The 21,187-nt window shown below is 47.4% G+C and overlaps 1 protein-coding gene across 1 annotated transcript; it reads right to left on the reverse strand.

The window, feature by feature from the left end:
• Nucleotides 1-302: 302 nt before the first annotated feature.
• Nucleotides 303-5,081, reverse strand: LOC139788801 (3 beta-hydroxysteroid dehydrogenase type 7-like). The gene is made up of 6 exons (XM_071729029.1): nt 5,034-5,081; nt 4,258-4,393; nt 3,884-4,030; nt 3,352-3,462; nt 2,185-2,344; nt 303-1,308 (listed from the first exon to the last, which is right to left on the reverse strand). Exons 1-4 carry the CDS (start codon nt 5,061-5,063, stop codon nt 3,410-3,412), a joined length of 366 nt encoding a protein of 121 aa, XP_071585130.1. The 5' UTR covers nt 5,064-5,081; the 3' UTR covers nt 303-1,308; nt 2,185-2,344; nt 3,352-3,409.
• Between the last annotated feature and the right edge of the window lie 16,106 nt (nt 5,082-21,187).

Below are 21,187 nucleotides of genomic sequence, written 5' to 3' on the forward strand. Positions count from 1 at the left end.
AGACTGGAACAGAATCCTGGTCTGGATTCCATTCTGGATCTGGACTGGAAACAAATTCTGCTCTGGGCCCCATTCTGGATCTGGATTGGGTGTGGAAGTCAGATCGTAGTCTGGAATCCATCTTTAATCTGGATTGGACCCAAATCCCTGTGTGAATCAAATCAAGAAGCCAAAATTGGGTCTGGAATCCATTTGGATCTGGATTATCCCAAATCCCAACCTGAATCAACTCTTTAATTGGTGTAAAAGACAAAATCCCCACCCAGATCCCATCTTTGATCCGGATTTGAACAAAATCCCAATCTGAATCAACTCTTTTATTGGTGTGGGAATCAAATCCCAATCTGGAATCCATTTTGGATCCAGATTACAGCCAAACCCTGATCCGAATCAACACTTTAATTGGTGAAGAAGCCAAAATTCAGTCTTGAATCCATCTTCAATCCGAATTATACCCAACTCCTGATCCGAATCACCTCCTTGATTACCCAAACCTCCGTCTCCCCCCCAATCCGGATTCCCCCGATCCCAGGGTTTTCCTGTGTGTTTCTCACCTGTTTCTGTGTATTGCTGGGGTGTTTCCAGGTATTTTTGGGTGTTTCCAAGTATTCTTGGGTAATTCCGGGCTGTTTCCTGGTGTTTCCTGGATATTTCCATGTATTTCTGGATGTTTCCAGGATGTCTCCACGCATTTCTGTGATATTTCCGTGTATTTCCAGGGTTTTTCAGTGTATTTCCATATATTTCTGCATATTTCCAGGTGTTTCTGGGTATTTCTGAGGTGTTTCCGCATACTTCCGGGGTATTTCCGGGTATTTCTTGGAGTTTCAGGGGGTATTTCTGGGTATTTCCATTTTTTCCCCGGGTATTTCTGTGGGGTTTCTGGGTGTTCCTGGGTATTCCTGGGGTATTTCCAGGGTGTTTCCCTCAATCCAAACTCTGGCTTCACTTCTGGGTTCTTTCCCGGGCCTCTTCCCAGGAATACCGGGGCCAACATCCCAGGAGCCTTTGGGCCTTGGAGCTGCGGACAGTGAAGGAGGAGGAAGCGAGGGCCAAGGTGCGGGGGGTGAGGAGGGGGCAGTAGTGGGGGAGGAAACGGGCGAGGAAGGAGTTGAGGTGGGCCCAGAGGAGGAGGAGGAAACGGGGCAGGAAGTGACCCCCCCGGGGGCAGCCCCAGGAGCTGGAAGTTGAAAATGTCGTAAGGGAGGAAAGGGGAAAAATTGGAACAGAAAAAAAATTTCCCCCCCAGCAGCTCCGGGCGGGACAGAGCAGAACAGGCGGCAAGGAGGTGGAGCCAGGAGACGTTTCCTGGGGAAGTGAGGGGGAAATGGGGAGGAAATGGTAAAAAATGGGTTTGTGAGGGGAGGAAACGGGGGAAAATGGGCAGGAAATGGGGAGGAAATGGGGTTGGGAGAAATGGGAGAAAATGGAGAAGAAATGGTGAGGAATGGGAGGAAGAGGGAGGAAATAGAGGAAAATGGGGAAAATGGGGTGAAATGGGGAGGAAATGGGGAAGAAATGGCAAAAAATGGGGTTGGGAGGGGAGGAAATGGGTTAGGAAGTAGAGGAAATGGGGAAAATACAAGTTAGAAAGGGGAGGAAATGGGGAAAAAAGAGGAGGAAAGGGGGGAAAATGGAAAGTTGGGAGGGGGGGAAATGGGGTAGGAAGGGGAGGAAATTGAGAGGAAATGGGGTGATCTATGGGGCAGATGTGGGGTGGGGGAATGGTTGGAGGCTGTCTGGGATATAGCAGGAGGGCACTGGAGTTGACTGGGAGGTACTGGGAGGGAACTGAGGAGGATTGGGGGCTACTGGGAGGGACTGGGAGGGAGCTGGGGTGAACTGGGCACTACTGTCTGGGGTCACTGTGGGTTTTGGGGTCACTCTATGGTTCAGGGGGTTTTGGCATCAGTCCAGGAGGGTTTGGGGGTCACTCCACGAGGTTTTGGGGGTATTTTGGGGTCACTATGGGGGTTTTGGGGTCCTTCCATGAGGTTCTGGGGGGTTTTAGAGTCACTCCATGGGGTTTTGGGGGGGTTTTGGGGTCAGTCCAGGGAGTTTTGGGGACACTATGGGGGTTTTGGGTCACTCCAGGAGGTTTTGGCGGTACTCTGGGGTTTGGGGGGGGTTTTGGGGTCAGTCCATGGCATTTTGGGGTCACTATGGGGGTTTTTGGGGTCTCACCCACATACACCCGTCCGTGCTCCGTGTTGGGGGGCAGGGTGTGGGGCAGCCACCCCCGGGCTTTGCCCTCCCAGTAGATCCAGGCCAGGAGGGGATCCCCCTCCCCACAGGTCCCTGTGGGGCGCAGGGACAAGGACACCAGGGACCCCCCCCAAAAAACCTAGGGGACAACAGAGGGGGGAGGGTGAACACCCAGGGACCCCCCCCAAACCCGGAGGGCAATGGGGGGGGCACCTGGGGACCCCCACACTTGGGGGGCAATGGGGGACATGGGGGGGAGTGGGGGAGTGAACACTCAGGGGGAACACCCCCTCCCACTTGGGGGTCCTGAAGGGGGGGTTCCCCTCTCCCCCCAGTCGTGGGTCCCACCCCCAGCCCCCCCCCCTTCCCGCCCCCCCCCAGGATGGGGACAATGGGGGGGGGGCAATGGGGACACGAGGGGGGGGGTGAGCACCCAGGGGACCCCCAGCCTCCACATCTCCCACTCCCCTCCCCCTCTCTCCCTCCAGAATGGGGACAATGGGAACAACGGAGGACACGGGGGGGGGGGAGGGGGGTGAGCACCCAGGGGACCCCCAACCCCCACCCCACACTTGGGGGTCCCCCCTTGCCCCTCCCCCACCTCCATCCCATTCCCCTCCAGCACCCTCCTTTCCGCTTGGGCTTTGCTGCGCCCATAGGGGTGGGAATGGCAAATGGGGGAGTTCTCTCCCAGCCCCTCTCCCAGTCCCAGTTCTCTCCCAGTCCCTCCCAGCACCCTCCTGGTGCCACCCAGTCCCTCCCAGTTCCCCTCCAGTTGCTCCCAGTTCCCTCCCAGTAACTCCCAGTCTGTCCCAGTTCCCTCCCAGTTCCTCCTAGCACCCTCCTGGTGCCACCCAGTCCCTCCCAGTTCCCCTCCAGTTGCTCCCAGTTCCCTCCCAGTAACTCCCAGTCTGTCCCAGTTCCCTCCCAGTTCCTCCTAGCACCCTCCTGGTGCCACCCAGCCCCTCCCAGTTCCCCTCCAGTAGCTCCCAGTCTCTCTCAGGGTGTCCCAGTTCCCCCCCAGTTCACTCCCAGTAGCCCCCAATCCTTCCCAGTTCCCTCCCAGTAACTCCCAATCTGTCTCAGGGTGTCCCAGTTCCCACTCAGCCCCTCCCAGTTCCCTCCCAGTCCCTCCCAGTTCAGGACCTAAGGAAGGGATGCCCACAGGCGTTTGGCCCCACCACCTCCATGGAACTGGTGTAAATCAGGACCTTGACCCCCCCCCCGAGCGGCACCTGGCGAGGACATTGAGGGTGCCTGGGGGGAGGGGGACATGGAGGGGACATGGGGACTCCCAGAGGAACCCATTTCCCCCCCACTTCCTCTCCATTTTACCCCATTTCCTCCTCATTTCCCCTATTTTCTCCCACTCCTCTCCACTTCCTCCCCATTTTCATCAATTTCCTCCCAATTTCTCCCAATTCCTACCCTCCCAACCCCATTTCCTCTCCATTTCTCCCCATTCCCTCCCCTCCCCACATTTCCTCCCACTTCCCCCCTACTTCCTCCCCATTTCCCCTATTCCACCCCATTCCTACCCTATTTCTGCCCCTCCTAGCCCCATTCCTCCATTTCCTCCTCAGTTCCTCCCATTCCGTCCCAGTTCCTCCCCATATCTCCCCGTTTCCCCAATTTCCTCCTCTCCCCACCCCATTCCCCCCCCCCCACTTCCTCTCACCCTGCACATTCACTCTCCCGAGGTCCCCGGAGGGGGTCCCCTCCCCCACTTTTCCTGCGCAGTGGAACACGACGTCCGCCCCACGCAGCGCCCGCCCCACGGCCTCCGCGTCCCCCACGTCCCCATGGAGCCACCGCACGTGAGGGTCTGGGGAGGAAGGGACACGGGGGGGGGGGGGGGGGGGGGGGGCTTAAGGGGGACCCCAAAAAAGGGGACACAACGCCCCTCGGAAACACAGTCGCGTCCCCCGTGCCTCAGTTTCCCCATTTCCTCCCCACTCCGTGCCTCAGTTTCCCTTCCCGAACCAATTTCCGAACCAATTTCTCCTCTTTTCCCCCAATCTCCATTTCCGCCCCACTTCCGCCTTTCCCCACCCGGGTGTTGCAGCTCTTTGGGTCCCTCCAGGTCCAGCACCCGCAGCTCCTTCAGTTCCGGTTCCTCCTCCAGCAGCGACCGCACCAAATGCGTCCCCAGGAAACCCGCCCCCCCCGTCACCACCACCACGCGCCCCTCCCCCCCCCCCAAAAAAAAAAGGGTCACGTGAGGGGGATGGGGACGGGGGCGAGACCCCCAACTCCCCCCCCAAATACCCCGGGTCACAGGGTTCCACCCCCCCCTCCCAACCCTGGGACTCAGTTTCCCCCCCCCCTCAAACTTTTGGCTCCGCCCCAAACTGGTTCCGACCCCCCGGGTCCCGTGCCTCAGTTTCCCCTCTCGAACCTTTGGGTCCCCCCCAAAATCCGTTCCGACCCCCGTGGTCCCCCCCAAATCGGGTCCCGAACTTTTGGGTCCCCCCCCAAAGTGGTTCCGACCCCCAGGTCCCCGGTAAGATGGGTCCCCCGTTTCCCCAGTGCCTGTTTCCCCTCCTGAACCTTCGGGTTACTCCCCAAAATGGGTCCCACACCCCCGGGGTTCCCCCCCAAAGTGGTTCCGAACCCCAGGTCCTCTCTAAAATGGGTCCCTTCCTCCCCCTCCATTCCCCCTTGCCTCAGTTTCCCCTCCCAAACTTTTGGTCCCCCCAAAATTGAGTCCCACACCCTCGAGGTCCCCCCAAAATGGGTCCCACACCATTGGGTCGTCACCCCCCCAAACTTTGAGGTTATCCCCAAATTGGTTCCCCCCCCCGTGCCTCAGTTTCCCCTCCCGGTACCCTCAGGTCCGGGGGGGTCTCGCGCCCCATGGCAGCTCTTCCCCTCCCCCCCCCTCCGACATCCGTGTTTTGAACCCCGCCACTTCCGAGTGGAGGAAGGCCCCGGATGTGGAGGGCGGCGGAGAGGGGAGGGGTAGTGACGTCACTGAGGGGGGAGGGGAGAGCTGGGAGGGACTGGGAGACACTGGGAAGGTTTTGGCTGTCGCTTTTTTCCGTTTTTTCCGGCTTCCGGCGCAGCCGCGGTGACGTCATGGAAAGCGAGACGGTGCCGCGGAGCGGGCGGGGCGCGAAGCACGACGGGAGTTGTAGGCGGCGCGCAAAGGCTGCTGGGAAACGTAGACCGGAAGCCGGCAGGCGGTACCAGAAACACCGGAAAAAATGCCCCCTAAATCCGCTCCGAATCGCCCTGAAATGCCCCAAAACGGAGCCCAACGGGCAAAAAGCACCGAATAGCCGCAAAAAGGACCCAGAAAAGGGGGCTTTTGGCGTAAAAATTCGTGGATTTCGGTTGAAAAGGGGGCCCGGGTGTTGAAAAATGGGAATTTTGGGGAAAAAAGGAATTTTGGGTAAAATTTTGGTAAAAATTTGGGATTTCTGATCGTATATTTATATGTTTATGTATTTCTACATTTATACGTTTGTATATTTATATTTTTATACCTTTACATATTGATACATTTATGTATTTATATGTTTATATATTTATATGCTTTTATATGTATATAGAAATATATGTAATTATATGTATGTATATGTAGGTATATATTTTTGTATTTATATAAGTGTATATAATAAATATAATAATATGTAATAATGTATATATTTTTGTATTCATATACTTACATATTTATACGTTTATGTATTTATATGTTTATACATTTATACACTTGTATATATTTTTTATATTTATGCATATATTTATGCATATATTTATATATATTAACATCTTTTTATTTATGTATTTACATATTCATACATTTATCTCTTATTTTGTATTATCTGCTATTTTCTCTGATTTTTTTTTTTGGCTCAGGTGTCCCCGGGGTTCCCTTTAGACCAAATTCATTACCAAATAAAATAAAATAAATAAAATCATGAGAAATCCTTGGTTTATTTAAGGATAATAATTATCCAATATATCTAATAAGAAGAATATATTCTATTTATTTATTTCTGTTTCAGTGGGATAAGATTTCAGGAGAGAAGATAATATAAATATAAAATATAAATAAGAAATATAACTATAAAAATATATTATATAAAATATAAATATGTAAAACATAAATTAAAATATCCATAAATATATTTTATGTGTAAATAAAAAATATAGATAGAAAAATATATAAATATATAAATATAAAAATATGAATCTATAAAATATAAATATAAATAAATATATGTAAAATAAATATAAATGTAAAATATAAAGATATAGAAAAATATAAAAATATAAAGGATTCCTTTGGGCTTTTTTTGGGGGGGGACAATTGAAATATTAATGAATTTTTTTTCTTCTGTGATAGGAAAAAAATCCTTTGGGTATTTTTTTGGTGTATAGCAAAGTTATTCTTGGGGGGTTTTTTTGGGGTAGAAAAATTTCCTTTTTTTTTTTTTTTTTTTTTTGTGGGTAGAAAAAAGTCTGTTTGAACTTTTTTTGGGGGGTAGAAAAATGTTCCTTTGGGCTTTTCTTTTAGGGTACAAAAATTTTGCGGGTATTTAATGTGATTGAAACGGTGTTTTCATTTTGAGTATAGAAAGAAAAAAAAAATCACAATTTGTCTGAGGGAAGACAAATGGGAAACAAAAACAAAAACAAACAAAAAACAAAACAAAAAAACAACAACAAAAAAAGAGAAACAAAAAACAAAGGAGAAAACAAAAAAGGAGGAAAAAAAAAAAAAACTATTCTTTCTCTATCATTCTTCACAGACTTGCTAAAGAGGACACACAGATTTTGCCATCCCAAGAACTTCTCTTTTATTTATTGTTATCTTTCAGTCCTTGCTAAATTTATTATCTTTGTCTGGACCATGTACCAGGAGGCGGCCTGATTTCGCAATCCCATCTTTAGGTGCCTGTCAGGCATGAGACAAAACAGAAGCTCGTTAACTCTGGGGTAAAGATCTGTTAATTGAGAATATGTTTGGTGTATTTTTAAAAAGCAGGAAAAATACGGATTCGAGAGACATGTTTTGTATTTTCAAAGTGTCTCCATCAGTCCCCTTGTCACCCGGCAGCCCAGGCAGATGCTGGAACATGCCTGAGGAATCGGAGAATCAGGGAACCCTCACAGCTGGAAATGCCCTTCAGGGGTCACCGAGCTGCTCCGTGCATCCTTGGCATTGACTGCCTCGAGGGAGGGGACTTCAGGGACACAAAAGGGTACAAATGGTCCTTTGGTACTGCAGCTGTAAAGACTGGGAATGCAGGGTGGCTGCATGCTTTGATTGGCCTTTCAGATAAATCCATTGAAATGCATCTTTTGCTATTCCCATAGCACCAGAATGCAGGGCACAGTTTGCTTTCACCTGGAGAGGTGTCCAGTACACTTGGAATTGACTGCCCAGGGGTGGAAACACAGTCCTACCATCTGCCATGGACTGATCCATGATCACTTGGAAAAGGGTGGAGCTCCAGAACATCTACAGCACATTGGTGACATCATTGTGTGGGGTGACACAGCAAAGGAAGTCTACGAGAAAGGTAAGAAGATAATTGAAATCCTTCAAGAGGCTGGTTTTGCTATTAAAAGGAGCAAGGTCAAGGGACCTGCACAAGAGATACAGTTTCTGGGCCTTAAGTGGCAAGATGGACATCACCACATCCCAATGGACGTGATTAACAAAGTAACAGCTATGGCCCCACCAACTACCAAAAAGAAAACTCAGTTTTTCTAGCAACTGTTGGTTTCTGGAGGATGCATATTCCTGCTTATAATCAGATTGTGAAACCTCTCTACAAGGATACCCGGAAGAAGAAAGACTTTAAATGGGGCTCAGAACAACAAGCTGCTTTTGAGGGTATTAAACAGGAGATTGTGCAGGCAATGGCCCTTGGACCAATTTGAACAGGGCCAGACATTAAAAATGTGCTTTACACCGGAGAGGGAGGTGATGGTCCTACATGGAGCCTCTGACAGAAAGCTCCAGGAGAGACTTGAGGCCGACCTCTTGGATTTTGGGGTCGAAACTACACAGGCTCTGAAGCCAACTACACAGCCACTGAAAAAGAGATACTGGCCACATACGAAGGAGTTAGAGCTGCTTCAGAAGTGATTGGTACTAAAGCACAGCTCCTCCTGGTGCCACGATTACCTCTACTGTGCTTTATGCACTCAGGTAGAGAATCTTCCCTTCATCATGCTACTGATGCTACGTGGAGTTGCTCTACTCTCACGGAGAGCTAGGATAGGAAGACTCAATCATCCAGGAATTGTAGAAGCAATAACACATTGGCCAGAAGGCAAGCACTTTGGAATGCCACCAGAAAAAGTGGTAAAACGGGCTGAAGCAGCCCCACCATGTGACCAGCTACCAGAGAATGAGAAAAAAATATGCTCTTTTCACTGATGGATCCTGTTGTCTGGTAGGGGGCCATCAAAGGTGGAAAGCTGCCGCATGGAATCCTACACGACTCGTTGCAAAAACAGATGAAGGAGATGGTGAATCAAGTCAATTTGCAGAGGTGAAAGCCATCCAATTGGCTTTGGACATTGCTGAACAAGAAAAGTGGCCGAGACTTTATCTCTATACTGACTCATGGATGGTAGCAAATGCCTTATGGGGTTGGTTAAAGCAGTGGAAGCAAAACAACTGGCAACGTAGAGATAAACCTATATGGGCTGCTGAACCGTGCAAAGACGATGCTGCTGGGTTAGAGAAACCTGATGCCCATGAACCTTCACGTTGAGCTACACACCTTTATCCTGGACGACACTAGGACACAGGTACATGCTTGGCACATCCTTCTCAAAAGCCGGGCACACGCAGCTCACACGCCTGGAACACGCCGTGCACACGCCTGGTGCACACTGGGCATGTGCTTGGCACACGCAGCTCACATGCCTGGCACACGGTTGGCACATGCATCTCACATGCGTGGCACGAGCTTCTCACACACATCTCAGGCGCTGGGTACATGCCTGGTGCACGCGTCTCACGTGCTTGGCACACGCTTTTCACGCCTCTTGTTATAAATTGGGTGCTAAAAATTGTCCAGGACACGCCAATTAAAACCAATTAGAATTTATTAGCAAGCGACAACAAGCAAAAACAGCGCTGGGCACTCGGGAGTCTTTTGCTGGACCAAGATGGCGCCACGGCTTCGGCTCCTTTCGTTTTCTAGTCCCTCGTATCCGGGTGCCGCGTGCGGTTCTGCGCATGTGCGCGTTGCTGCTCAGGGTCCAGGTTCTTCTTCATCACCCTATAGATGGGCTTCTTGAGACGCGGCTACACATTCCTAGTCACGTAGCCCCCCCTCCCCCCCCCATTTTTCCCGGGTACATTTCGCGGCTTATTTTGTAAAATATAACATTTTTACTGCTTCTATCGTTAGTAAAATTACAAAGGAATATACCTCGCAAACAATATATATATACAACTTACTGTAATGCCCCTGATCAATACTATTGTGCCTCTTGGGGATGTGAGACCATAACATCTGACTGGGCACCAGGTGCAAGACCAGAGAAATACTTAAAGGTACAATGGGGGCCGCATAATTGCGCCAGATGCATAATTCAACCGCAGCGGCGTCCCAGTCGTGGGGTATGGGCAAAACTTAGAAGCAAAGAGTGGTGCAGATATCTTTTGTTGAACGTAACCAAGGAAAATGACTTGGGCTGGACAATCGGCAAAACGTGGGGTTTTAGGTAGTGGGAGAATGGCAGAGATAGAGGGGGACTGTTCTTTATCAAAAAACAAGAAATTAAGAACAGTGCAGTGATTGGTCCCAATATTGTAATTAAAAAAGATAGGCGGCTAAGACAGTTTACCAATCTCTATCCCCATTCCAACCAGTCCTCTGTTAACTAAGCAGATAATTCCCTCGAAAAAACGAATAGAGAACCCCCACCAGATGCCTGGCAAGCCATTTTTTAGCGTTCTAGATGCCACTTTTCAATAGCTGAATCACTCCAACTCGAATCTCAGGAATTCCTGTTGGTTATGCTATGATAAGAATCCTCCCATTTATGAGGGAATTTCCCTCAACTCTTCTTTTACGGTTTCATCAGAATATAGTCCAACCCAATGCAGGTGGAACACGCCGCGAAAAGGTATTACCCTGAACCAAGTCAGAGGTCAAGGGGTTTGTTTTGGTAAAAACTCCCTGGCAACCTGGGACGGTGCCTTCTGTGCAGAAGTTGTTGTGTTTTCTAAATCCCATAAGTGGGCAATTCCATCAGCGCCCGTAATGTGGATTTGCCATCAGCTGGGAGTAACCCCCCATGTGTTTCTTAAACTTTTCAATTACGCTACTAACTTTTGTGTGCAGATTTGGATTGTTCGCAGGGTCTTATACCATCCAGAAGAGGAGATGTACTATTATTGGGAAAAAGCAGACGTCGGTCTACAAAAAAAGAGAGGTGTTGACAGCTGTAACGATAGCGATACTGCTCGGCCTGGGAGTAGCCGTTACGGCCACAGGAGTGGCCTCCCTGGTGACCCAGCAGAGAGCCTTTTCTCTACGACAAGCTGCCATCGAAGAGGACCTAGAGAAAAATCGAGAAGTCGATGTCCTTTCTAGAGAAATCTGTGTCCTTACTTTCTGAGGTGGTTTTGCTGTCAGGAATGTCTCTGTCAGCATAAGATATATAAGTCTGTATCACCTGCTCAGAACCAAGGTCTCTGGTCCTGCAGTGTTTTCCCCCTTCCCTCCCCTGCCCCATAATGGCAACCTCACTTCCTGCACTGGAAAGGCACATCTGAGGGCAAGATATAGTCAAGGTCTTCTTCCTCCACTCCCTAGTGTGGAGGAAGAAGACCTTGACTATATCTTGCCCTCAGATGTGCTTTCAGTGAGGGAAAGTGAGGTTGCCATTATGGGGCAGGGGAGGGAAGGGGGAAAACACTGCAGGACCAGAGACCTTGGTTCTGAGCAGAGCCCAGTCCTTGCTGTAGCTGCTTTGCTTCTTTACCTGGAAGTTTTCATCAGGTTGGAGCAGGAAGGCAGGCGTTTTCGCTGGAGCAAAGCAGGAGAAGAGAAGGATGAAATGTGGGGTTTGGGGATGGTGTAAGTGAAGTGAAGCTGGGCTCCAGTGAGGAAAGAGTGCTGGTCATGGCCTGATAGAAGAAGCAGCGGCATTTTTTTGCCCCTGCAGGCATTTCTTTGCGCTGCCACAGATTTCCTTGGGAAAACTGAAGGCCGTGTAAAGGAACTAAAGTGATGATTGACTTGTCAGACTCCAAATGTTTGCCTTTCGTGTGAATCGAGGAGACTAGGAAAAGAACTTTTGCTCCCTTTTTTTTCTTCTCTGAAAAGCGAGAGTGTGGCTTTTATATTACAGCAAGTGCTCCTCTTTCTGTTTTTTGCTTTGGTGTCTCTCATTTCATGTAAAAAAAATATGTGCGGGGTAAGGGTAGAATCAGTGTCTTGAGTTTTCCTGTAGCATTTTCTTTTTTGGCCGGTCCCCTTGGATGGGAAAGTTATGCCTGCTCTTCTGGTTCCTGGAGAGGTTTTGAATGGAGCTGAGGGAAAACCTGTGTCTCAATATTCACCTCTAGTACTAGTAGAAAATTCTAGCACATGGTTTTTTCTCATTCCTTTATGTATTGTTTTCACCTTATTGGTTGATATGTAAATTGCTAGCTCTCCGGTTTCTTCTCAGTGATGGGTTCAGCTTACTTGAGTTCTTTTTCTTTTTGTGGTCTGTTGGGATTTTTGAATTGAATTTTATGTCCATGCATATGTTCTTCCTGAATAACATTTGGATTTCCATCCTTCTTGCACTTCCAGCTGGCTGTCCCAGAACTGTATGCTAAGCCTTGTGTTCTCAAGGCTGAACAAACACATTTTTCTCCCCCTCTCCTTATATGACAGATCCTCTAGTCCTCTGATGATCCTTTTGGCCTTTTTATGGACCCTCTCCAGCCTGTCTGCATCTTTTCTGTACTGAAATGAAAATTGCTGGAAGAATTTAGCTAGTTATTGCCTGGCACACTCTTTATTCTGAGACCGAGAGAGAGCTCTCACCTTGATGACCCAGAAGGGATACCTGTGTGGCCACTTCTAGTGATACTCAGAAATTTTCCTTTTTACAGTAGAAAGAAAAATGCCACTGAAGATAGGAATTCCCACGTTTCGGTACCCACAAAGTTGGTGCACCTCTGTCATTCTTGACAAAATGAGCAGGGCTACAAAAGAGATGGGGCAAATATCATATCCCAGATATCACAGAGATCCCCAGAGTGTTGCTGGACCCTGGGAGATTTGGCCTCAAGCCCTTTGCTTTCTAAATTCTATCAGGGAGGAGCCTGCGTGTGGCTGGGCAGGAGCAGACAAAAATATCACCAAAAAAAAAACATAGAGAAAAAAGAGATCACACACAACCCCCCACCCTCCCACCCCCCCCCCCCCCCTTGGATCCAGCAATAATCATGGTAGGAAGTTGTGGTCCTTGGAAGGTGTGCGTGCACCCAAGGTTTCAAGTAGGCCTCTTTTGCATTAGTATTAAGTCTCCGAGCCCACCTTTTGGTGGTGGTCCACAAATTTGAGGTGTGCTGTTATTTTGTATTTTCCTCACAACTTCTCAAGACGCACTGTAGGTTTCAGGAAGTACCATTAAGTAGTGGTTATAGAGATCTGTGGGTTTCACTGCAGGGGATAACTCAGGATCTACCTGCCACATGTAACCATCAGCTGAAAAAGGAGTCTTCAAGAAAGGCACTGACCGCTCTGTGCTGCAGGTATGTCAAGCCAAATGTTGGGAATTAGAGTCTGGAAATTGTATTAGCCACCAAGGTAAAGCAACCAGGAATAATGCTGAAGGGAAGTTTAGAATAATGCTGTGCAGGAAGATTGTGTTACAGTCTGAAGTTACGCTGGGTACCATGTGCTTATGATGCAGAAAAATCCTAATAATTTTGTCAGATATTTAGTTTTCTGTAGCTTTGTTTCCATCTTGTTGGATTCAGTTTTGGCTACTGTCTTTCCTATTGTGCTGTGATACAAACAATGCTTCATAGAATAGAATAGAATTGGCTGGGTTGGAAGGGACCTCAGATATCATCAAGTCCAACCCTTGATCCACTACCGCTACTGTTACTAGACCATGGCACTGAGTGCCACATCCAGTCTCTTTTTAATTATCTCCAGGGACGGAGAATCCAGCACTTCCCGGGGCAGTCTATTCCAATGTCTGATCACCTCCTCCGTAAAGAAATTCTTTCTAATGTCCAACGTAAACCTCCCTCGGCACAACTTGAGAACGTGCCCTCTTGTCTTGCTGAGAGTTGCCTGGGAAAAGAGACCAACTCCCCCCTGGCTACAACCTCCTCTCTGGTAGTAGTAGAGAGTGATGATGTTGCCCGTAGTCAAGACACAAACCAACAGAGTGTCAGTTTATGCGGTGCTTTTTTTTCGGGGCCCGGGAAACCTGAGGACTAGCGTCCCAAGTCAGAATTCCAAAGACCCTCACTTTCAGTTCAACTTTTATACCTTTTTACAATGAGGCTTACGTGCCAAATTACACTCTTTCTAGTCACAAACAACTACATAAATCATGCAGATAACAATAGGTATACATCTCGAAGATACAGATTTACGGTTTACTGCTTTCCATAAGGCCCACCACCTGGGTACAATATTTCATCTTATCTTTAGGAACAGGATGGCTGTTACTGAGCAGTTCCCCTATTTAATCATTGTTCCACAGGGTCAGCACTTTCTTAACTAGTTATTTTCTTCCAGAGTGACCTAACAGAGTTTTTACCTACCTAAGCACACTCTGACCCTTAACCATTATATTTTACTTTAAACTGTAACAAGTCCCCCCTTTTCAGCATCCTTCGATCTTCTTTCGCAAGGATGCTCAACCTCTCAAGCTGCTGGTTTCTTGTGAGGCGGGTGGGGGTGAGTTGTCTTGTGACAGGATTACCTCTCTTCGGGTTATGGCCTTCATCACCCTCCGAGTGTGTCGGCCTTCCTTTGCAATCATTCCTAAAAGACACTTGTATACTACTAAAGAAACCATAATGATTATAATTATCATGATTCCATATTGTACAATTGATGATATCCAACCGGAGACCTGGATCCCCAGGGAGCTGAATATTGCTCCAACCCAATTATGTTCTGCCTCTTTTTGAACATCGTGGGCCCTACCCTCAATTTGTCCCAATTGACTTATATCTTTTTCTACCTTCTGAGTGACATTTGGGATGTGTACACAACAATGGTCATCCTTATCTTGCAGATACCCACAGACACCATGATCTTTTAGTAATATCATGTCCAATGCCATTCTATTTTGTATGGTCATCCTAGTTGTGGCCTGTATCTGTAAATTCAGGTCCTTATATCCTTCCATGCCTCTATTGTCTTAGGGACAAACCGGCATGTCCAGGAAACATTTCTCAATGACTCCGGCATTTCAGTCACAGGTATTATTCCCCATGGTATGGGTTCACATGCTGCCTGGGGTAATGGTAAACAAGCGGTGATTTCTGTCACATTTTGCATGAGACCGAAATCTCTGATTTGTCCTACTACCAAATTTTCTTGGCCTCTGCCCTGGGTCAATTCTCCGACTTCAGTAACCTGTCGCGTCACCCTCCTCTCTCTCTCCATATAAGATGTATTTATTGTAAGAGACTGCACATCCCCATAATCAAAACTGTCCCGTACCTGCATTAAGCAAGTATACTTCCCTTCGTTTTTCCGGGTCACATTGGGCATCTGCAGGATAGTTGCTCCTTCCTGGAGCGGCTCATCCTAAGCTGTCTTTACCCCCTCAGTAATCAGTTCATCCTCCGTAACCCATTTCCTCCTCACGATAATTTCGGCGGATCCAGCTCCCTGGTCATCAGTAAACAAACAGGTCAGATTAACATGAGATCCCTCAGGTCTCAACAGATAAGATTCCGGTACATTAACTTTTACAAAGGTTTCTTTTAGCACAATCAAGCTTAGGAAAATCAGTATCCCTAAGATTTGCTTCTGAACACCATCCTTGTTGGAGACAAAAGCTCTACCGACCATTGCGTAGGGACCTTCTTGACCCTGGTTTAGTGAATCCAGTTGTCGACCCCGTCGACCTTGACAGCCGTGTAGGTGGTCATGATCACCTGGTGAGGACCGTCCCATGTCTCCTTCAGTGGCTCCACTGACCAGTTCCGTATGTAGACTTGATCTCCCGGAAGAATACTGTGGGCCGGATTTTCCAGGGGTAGGGGTCGGTTCCACTGCAACGCTCCTCTGAGTGCTCTAAGAGTCTTACTCAGAGACAACACATAATTTAATATCACCTGATCTCCCAACAAATGAGGGTCCCCCTGGTAGGTAGCAGCATGGTAGGTTTTGCCGTACAAAATTTCATACGGACTTACCCCTATCCTTTCCCTTGGTTTGATCCTAACCCTTAACAGATCTAAAGGCAATGCCTGTGGCCAAAGGATTTTTGCTTCTTGGCAAATTTTCTTAATTGGTTTTTCAGTGTTTGATTCATCCGCTCTACCTTACCACTTGATTGGGGCCTCCAGGGCGTGTGCCGATTCCAAGTTATTCCTAACGTTACAGAAATCTCCTGCACGATCCCTGCAGTGAAATGAGGACTCGTGTCGGATGATAACCCTAATGGCACCCCAAATCTAGGGATGATTTCTTTCAGAAGTGTTTTTACCACTTCTTTTGCCTGCTTAGTCCTGCAAGGGAAAGCTTCTGGCCATCCTTAGAATGTGCACACATACACCAGCAGGTATTTGTATGCTTGGGCTTTTGGTAACTCGGAGAAGTCTATCTGCCAATAATCTCCTTGTTGGGGACCTACCTGCAATTTACCCATTTGAACCTGCCTCCTCACTACTGGGTTGTTTTTGATACAAACCGGACACATTGCACTCACTCTTTTTGCCAATGTTAACATCTGGTTTGAGAATATTTCGTTTTTCAAAAATCTTACCATTGCCTCTGCACCCCAGTGGCACTTATTATGTTCTGTTTCCAATATTGTCTTCATGACCCTTACCGGCAGGATCACCTGTCCTGTCGGGGTCACATACCAACCCTTGATATTTTTTTTCGTGCCTGCAACATCTGAGCTAGCTTCTCGTCCTCTGGTGAGTAATGTGGTTTGTCTTCCATGTGTGCAGCGGCAGGGTTGCTTCGAACCGGTAGCAAAGCTAATTGAGTCCATACCTTTCTGGCAGCCTGCTTTGCCACTTGGTCCGCTTGTCGATTTCCCTGTAACTCTTTTCCTGGATCGTTCCGGTGTCCTTTAACGTGCATCATCGCACCTGCCGATGGTTTATAGATCGCCTCTAGTAACATCATTATCTCTTGCCTTTGTTTGATTGACGACCCCTGATACCACTTTCCACAAAGCTGGACCCGTCCGTGAACAGTTCCCAATCAGGGTCGGGCTGTTGCTCATCTTTCAGGCCCTTCCGGCTGGCGTACACTTGCTCAATTATGAACACGCAGTCATGTTCCAGCGCTCCTTCTTCCTGGGTAGACCTGAGGAATTCTGCTGGGTTAAGGTGATTTGTTATTTTCAGTTCCACATCATCCTGTTCTCTTAATTGGGCCTGATATTGAAGTATCCTGCTTGATGAGAGCCAGTGGCCCCCCTTTTGTTCCAATACTGTTATGACCATCTTGCCCAATGTTAGCTTACATGCTTCCTGGATCAGGATTACTGTAGGTGCCACTGCTCTTCGGCATCCTGGCCATCCCCCACTTACTGAGTCCAATTGTTTGGAAAAATACCCAACAGGCCTTTTCCATGTCCCCAGTTTTTGAGTGAGCACCCCCAAGGCTAACTTTTGCCTTTCATGTACATACAGTTTAAAGTCCTTGGTTAAATCAGGCAAGCCCAGGGCAGGTGCTTCCTTGAGGGCCTGTTTTAATTCCCGAAACGCTTTATCTTCCGTGGGTCCCCACGAAAGTCTCGGCTCCTTCACAGCCTCGTACGGTGGTTTGGCTGTAAGCCCAAAGTTGGGGATCCACAGTCGACACCAGCCAATCATTCCTAGAAAGGATCTTAATTCCTGGTTATTGCGGGGAACTGGAATTGCACATATGGCTTGTATACGATTTACTCCCAAACGATGAACTCCCTGCGAAATTTCACATCCTAAGTAGATAACCTTTTGTTTGACCAGCTGTGCCTTTTCTCTGGATACCCGGTATCCAGCCTGTCCTAACATATTTAGTAATGCAATGGTTAATTTGAGGCAGAGACCCTGTTCTGTGGTACCCAGGAAAATATCAACCACATACTGCAACACCATATAAGAGAAAGGTGCATCTTTTAACTGGGTAGTCTTCCACTCTTCCAGTTCCTTTGCCAGCTGGTTACCGAATATAGTGGGCGAGAATTTAAACCCTTGGGGAAGCCTGGTCCATGTGAGTTGGCGCTTCCGTCCCGTATTCCCCCACTCGAATGCAAAGATGTTCCTGCTTTCAGGTGCCAGGGGTATGCAGAAGAAGGCATCCTTTAAATCGATTACTGTAAACCACTCAAATTTCTCAGAAACAGATGTTAACAATTTTTACGGATTTGCCACCACGGGATGTATATCTTTAGTAAAAGAGTTGACTGCCCTTAGATCCTGTACTAACATGTACTTGCCATTAGGCTTTTTGACAGGGAAGATGGGGGTGTTGAATTCAGATTCACACTCCTGCAAAATTCCTAGAGCTAAGAATTGAGCTATCATGGGGGCTATTCCCTTCCTAGCTTCCAGGCTGTTGGGGTACTGCCGTACCCTCACTGGCTGAGCCCCTTCTTTTAATTTCACTACTACTGGTACTGCCGCTTTTGATTTACCTGGGGTCCCTCTCTCCCAAACCCATGGCGCGACTTCTTATTCAATTTCCTGTGGTATCTCTTCTTTTCCTACTTCTTTGATCATAAACAATTTTGCCACGTTTTCCTCTGGTATTTCCAGTTTTAACCTATCCTTTTCAAAAATAATTCTTGCCTGTAATGCTGAAAGCAAGTCTCTCCCGAGAGGAGACTCTGGGCTATTTGGCATATACAGAAATTGATGATCAAATTCTTTTCCCCCAAATTTTATATCGAGTGGCCGCAGGAATGTCCTTTCTTCAATCTCCCCAGATACCCCAACAACCATCACCGTAGAGTTAGATAGAGATCCCTTTAATTTGTTCATTGCCGAGTAACTAGCCCCTGTATCTATTCTGAATTCCATCGGTTCCCCTTCGACCTCTAAGACAACTTTCAGGTCTCGGTTTAGTCAGCTCTGATTCTGGTAATTCCCCATCATAAAGGCTTGAGCGACACCTTGTGGATTTCCCGCGAACAGATTCATTCCGCTTCCTACTCCGTTGCCGGGATTCGCTCCATTGCCCGGGAAGCCTCCCCTCATCGGGGCTCCCTGATTAAGTGGGCACTCATTTTTCCGGTGTCCCAGTCCCTTACAAGAGGCACACTGATTAGGTCCTAACCTTCCGCGTCCCCCTTCACCCTGGTTCCCAAAACCCCCAAAGCCTCTCCCCATTCCAGCACCACCTGCAAATTATTCCTATCAGGATTCTGAGTCATATTTCATGTTCGTACAACTTTCTTCATGTTCTAGTAACCATTTGATTTAGGGCACAATCAGACAGCTTCAGCAGGAGCTTGCTGATGCTCTTAGAAATCTGGCTGTGGCAGAAGCTTCCCTGGAAGTTAACATGTGCCACTGCAAGAACCTGGAGGAAACCAAGCTGGGCTTGCAGAAGGAATTGAAAGAGGTTAAAACCAAGGTACACAGAGTTCTCATAAAATCCTACAAGCTTCAACACACTAGTTGGGATGATGAGTTACTGAGTCAGACTGTTCTGGAAAAGCAGTGTCTATGTCTGTGACATGAGGACACTTTGCCCTTACTTGGTGAAACGTTTGTATGTGGCTGGGTTCTCTGCAAAAGGAACTCTGTGTCTCTTGCTTATTAACACTTGGTTTGGCCATGCAAGTTGTCTGAAGCTTGCTGTGCTTCCCCTCCCAGTGGTAACAGAGAATCATAGAAATATTTTGGTTGGCAAAGACCTTTCAGGTCAAATACAGCTGTTACCCCAGCACTGCCAGCAAATCGTGTTCCTCAGCACCACCTCTCCGCATATCTTTTCTCTTCTAAAAGATAAAGATAAAAGATATCTTCAGTGGTGGTGACTCAATCATGGCCATGTTCTTCTTTCTCCCTAAAGACCTTTGAACTGAAGGCCATTTTTCTTTCTTCTCCAGCTCCTTAATCTTTTTTCCCTGCAGCCAGGTACATGACAAGCTGTTTAATGTTTTGTGCTACGGTTAATATTATTTAGCACTGAGAAAGCAAGTGGCTGACCAGGTGTGACTTCATTAAAAATCCAAGCTAAGAGGATGATGTGTTTAGTTTTTACCTGATTGTGCCAATTTAAGGACTGTTAGAGAATTTTAGAAAGACAAAAATTAGTATATATTTTTTAATTGTATGCTTTCTGTATAATTCCAGACCCACCGGAAGCTGACAAAGAAAATATTTGAAAAAATTGAAAATGGTAAAGTGCTATCGTGTTTTTAAGGACAGATGACTGCTCCTAACTCCCAATAATAATGTCTTGAAAGCCACTTCTTCTAAACTGTATAATTCTGATGCTAAGCACTCTGGGTTTTTACTTCTATCTTTCCAGTTTAGACTTAAATATGAAAACTTTCTCCTTACAAATTACTGTGGAAAAAGTTTTACAGTTGCCTGAGAAAAAAAAACAAGCACAAAAAAGGAAATCATTTCATCCACATAGATACACATGGCTGGTGCTGCAGTCACGTCTTCACTGAAGTTAATCCTTTCTCAGAAGCCTAAAAGGAATCTTAAGATAAATTTGTATACATTTCATCCATCACTTCTCCTCCTCTCTCCATCAATTGCATTCAGCGCCAACCCATAAAATAGAAATTTTCTGCTGCAAGTTCTTGCTCTTTGCTCGTTCTTCTTCATTGCTTTTGTTGGTGGCTTCTCTGTTGCAGTTTTCAATGAGCAAGGACATAAGGAAAAAAAAGAGATCCTTTATTTATGGAAATATCCCTCAGTAGTGTTCAGACAAATCTAAGACGAGTAGACTGCTTTTAATCCATGGCACCAAACTTGCTCTGTGATGCACGGAAGAATTGCACCTGGTTCATAATTGTTCCTCCAGAGCCAGCGCTCTCTCACCCTCACCTTGAAGGCCTTCGAGCTTCTTACCTGGTGATAACTCCAGGTTGTGATTTGCTCCTCCCATCCCTTCCTACAGGGCACTGCTCCAAGCAGGATCTCCATGGGATACACTACGTGGTCGGTGGAACGCTGATGGAAAAGCCTTTTTTCCACCAAAAACCTTTCCAAGAAGAAATTTTGGCTGTCTCAGCCCAGACAACAACAGCTCTTGAACGTCTTTGCTGCTCCTCCATGAAGGCCTTATATGAAAAAACTCTGGGGAGCAGATGCTTCTTGCACTGCAGAGAAAAATGAGAATTTGTGGCCTGATCTTTTGTTTTTTCACCTTTCTGGCAGTAAAATGAACTTCTGTGTCCTATCTGGTGACCACAAGAGTGACCAGATCTGTTCCCAACTGGAAAGCAACAACGTTGCTGGGGGATAAGGCATTTGGGGAGACAGATACACCTGGCAGGGAACCATCCTGCCCAACCTGCTCCATCTCAGGCTGGGATCTAACCCCCAGTGAATGCCCTGGATCACTGGGAAACAGGAAGAGGGGCAACTGGGTGATATTTTTAAGGTCTTGGAGCTTCCAGGGGGAACCAGACAGGGCTTTGCTCTGGATATGGAGATGCTCGAAATTGGTCAGGTTTGCAGACCCAAGAAACTCAAGCAGCTTCCAGCTCTGCTTGAGTAGGGGGTCTTGCTGTGTTTCTAGCTACTTATCTCACAGTTTTGCCTGTGTGGCATTAACTGGTCTTTCCTTGTGTCCAGCACATTGCTGCAGGCTGCCTGCCTCTGTTGGACAACCAGATC

The sequence above is a fragment of the Heliangelus exortis genome, chromosome 30, assembly GCF_036169615.1.
Source record: "Heliangelus exortis chromosome 30, bHelExo1.hap1, whole genome shotgun sequence".
NCBI lineage: Eukaryota > Metazoa > Chordata > Aves > Apodiformes > Trochilidae > Heliangelus > Heliangelus exortis.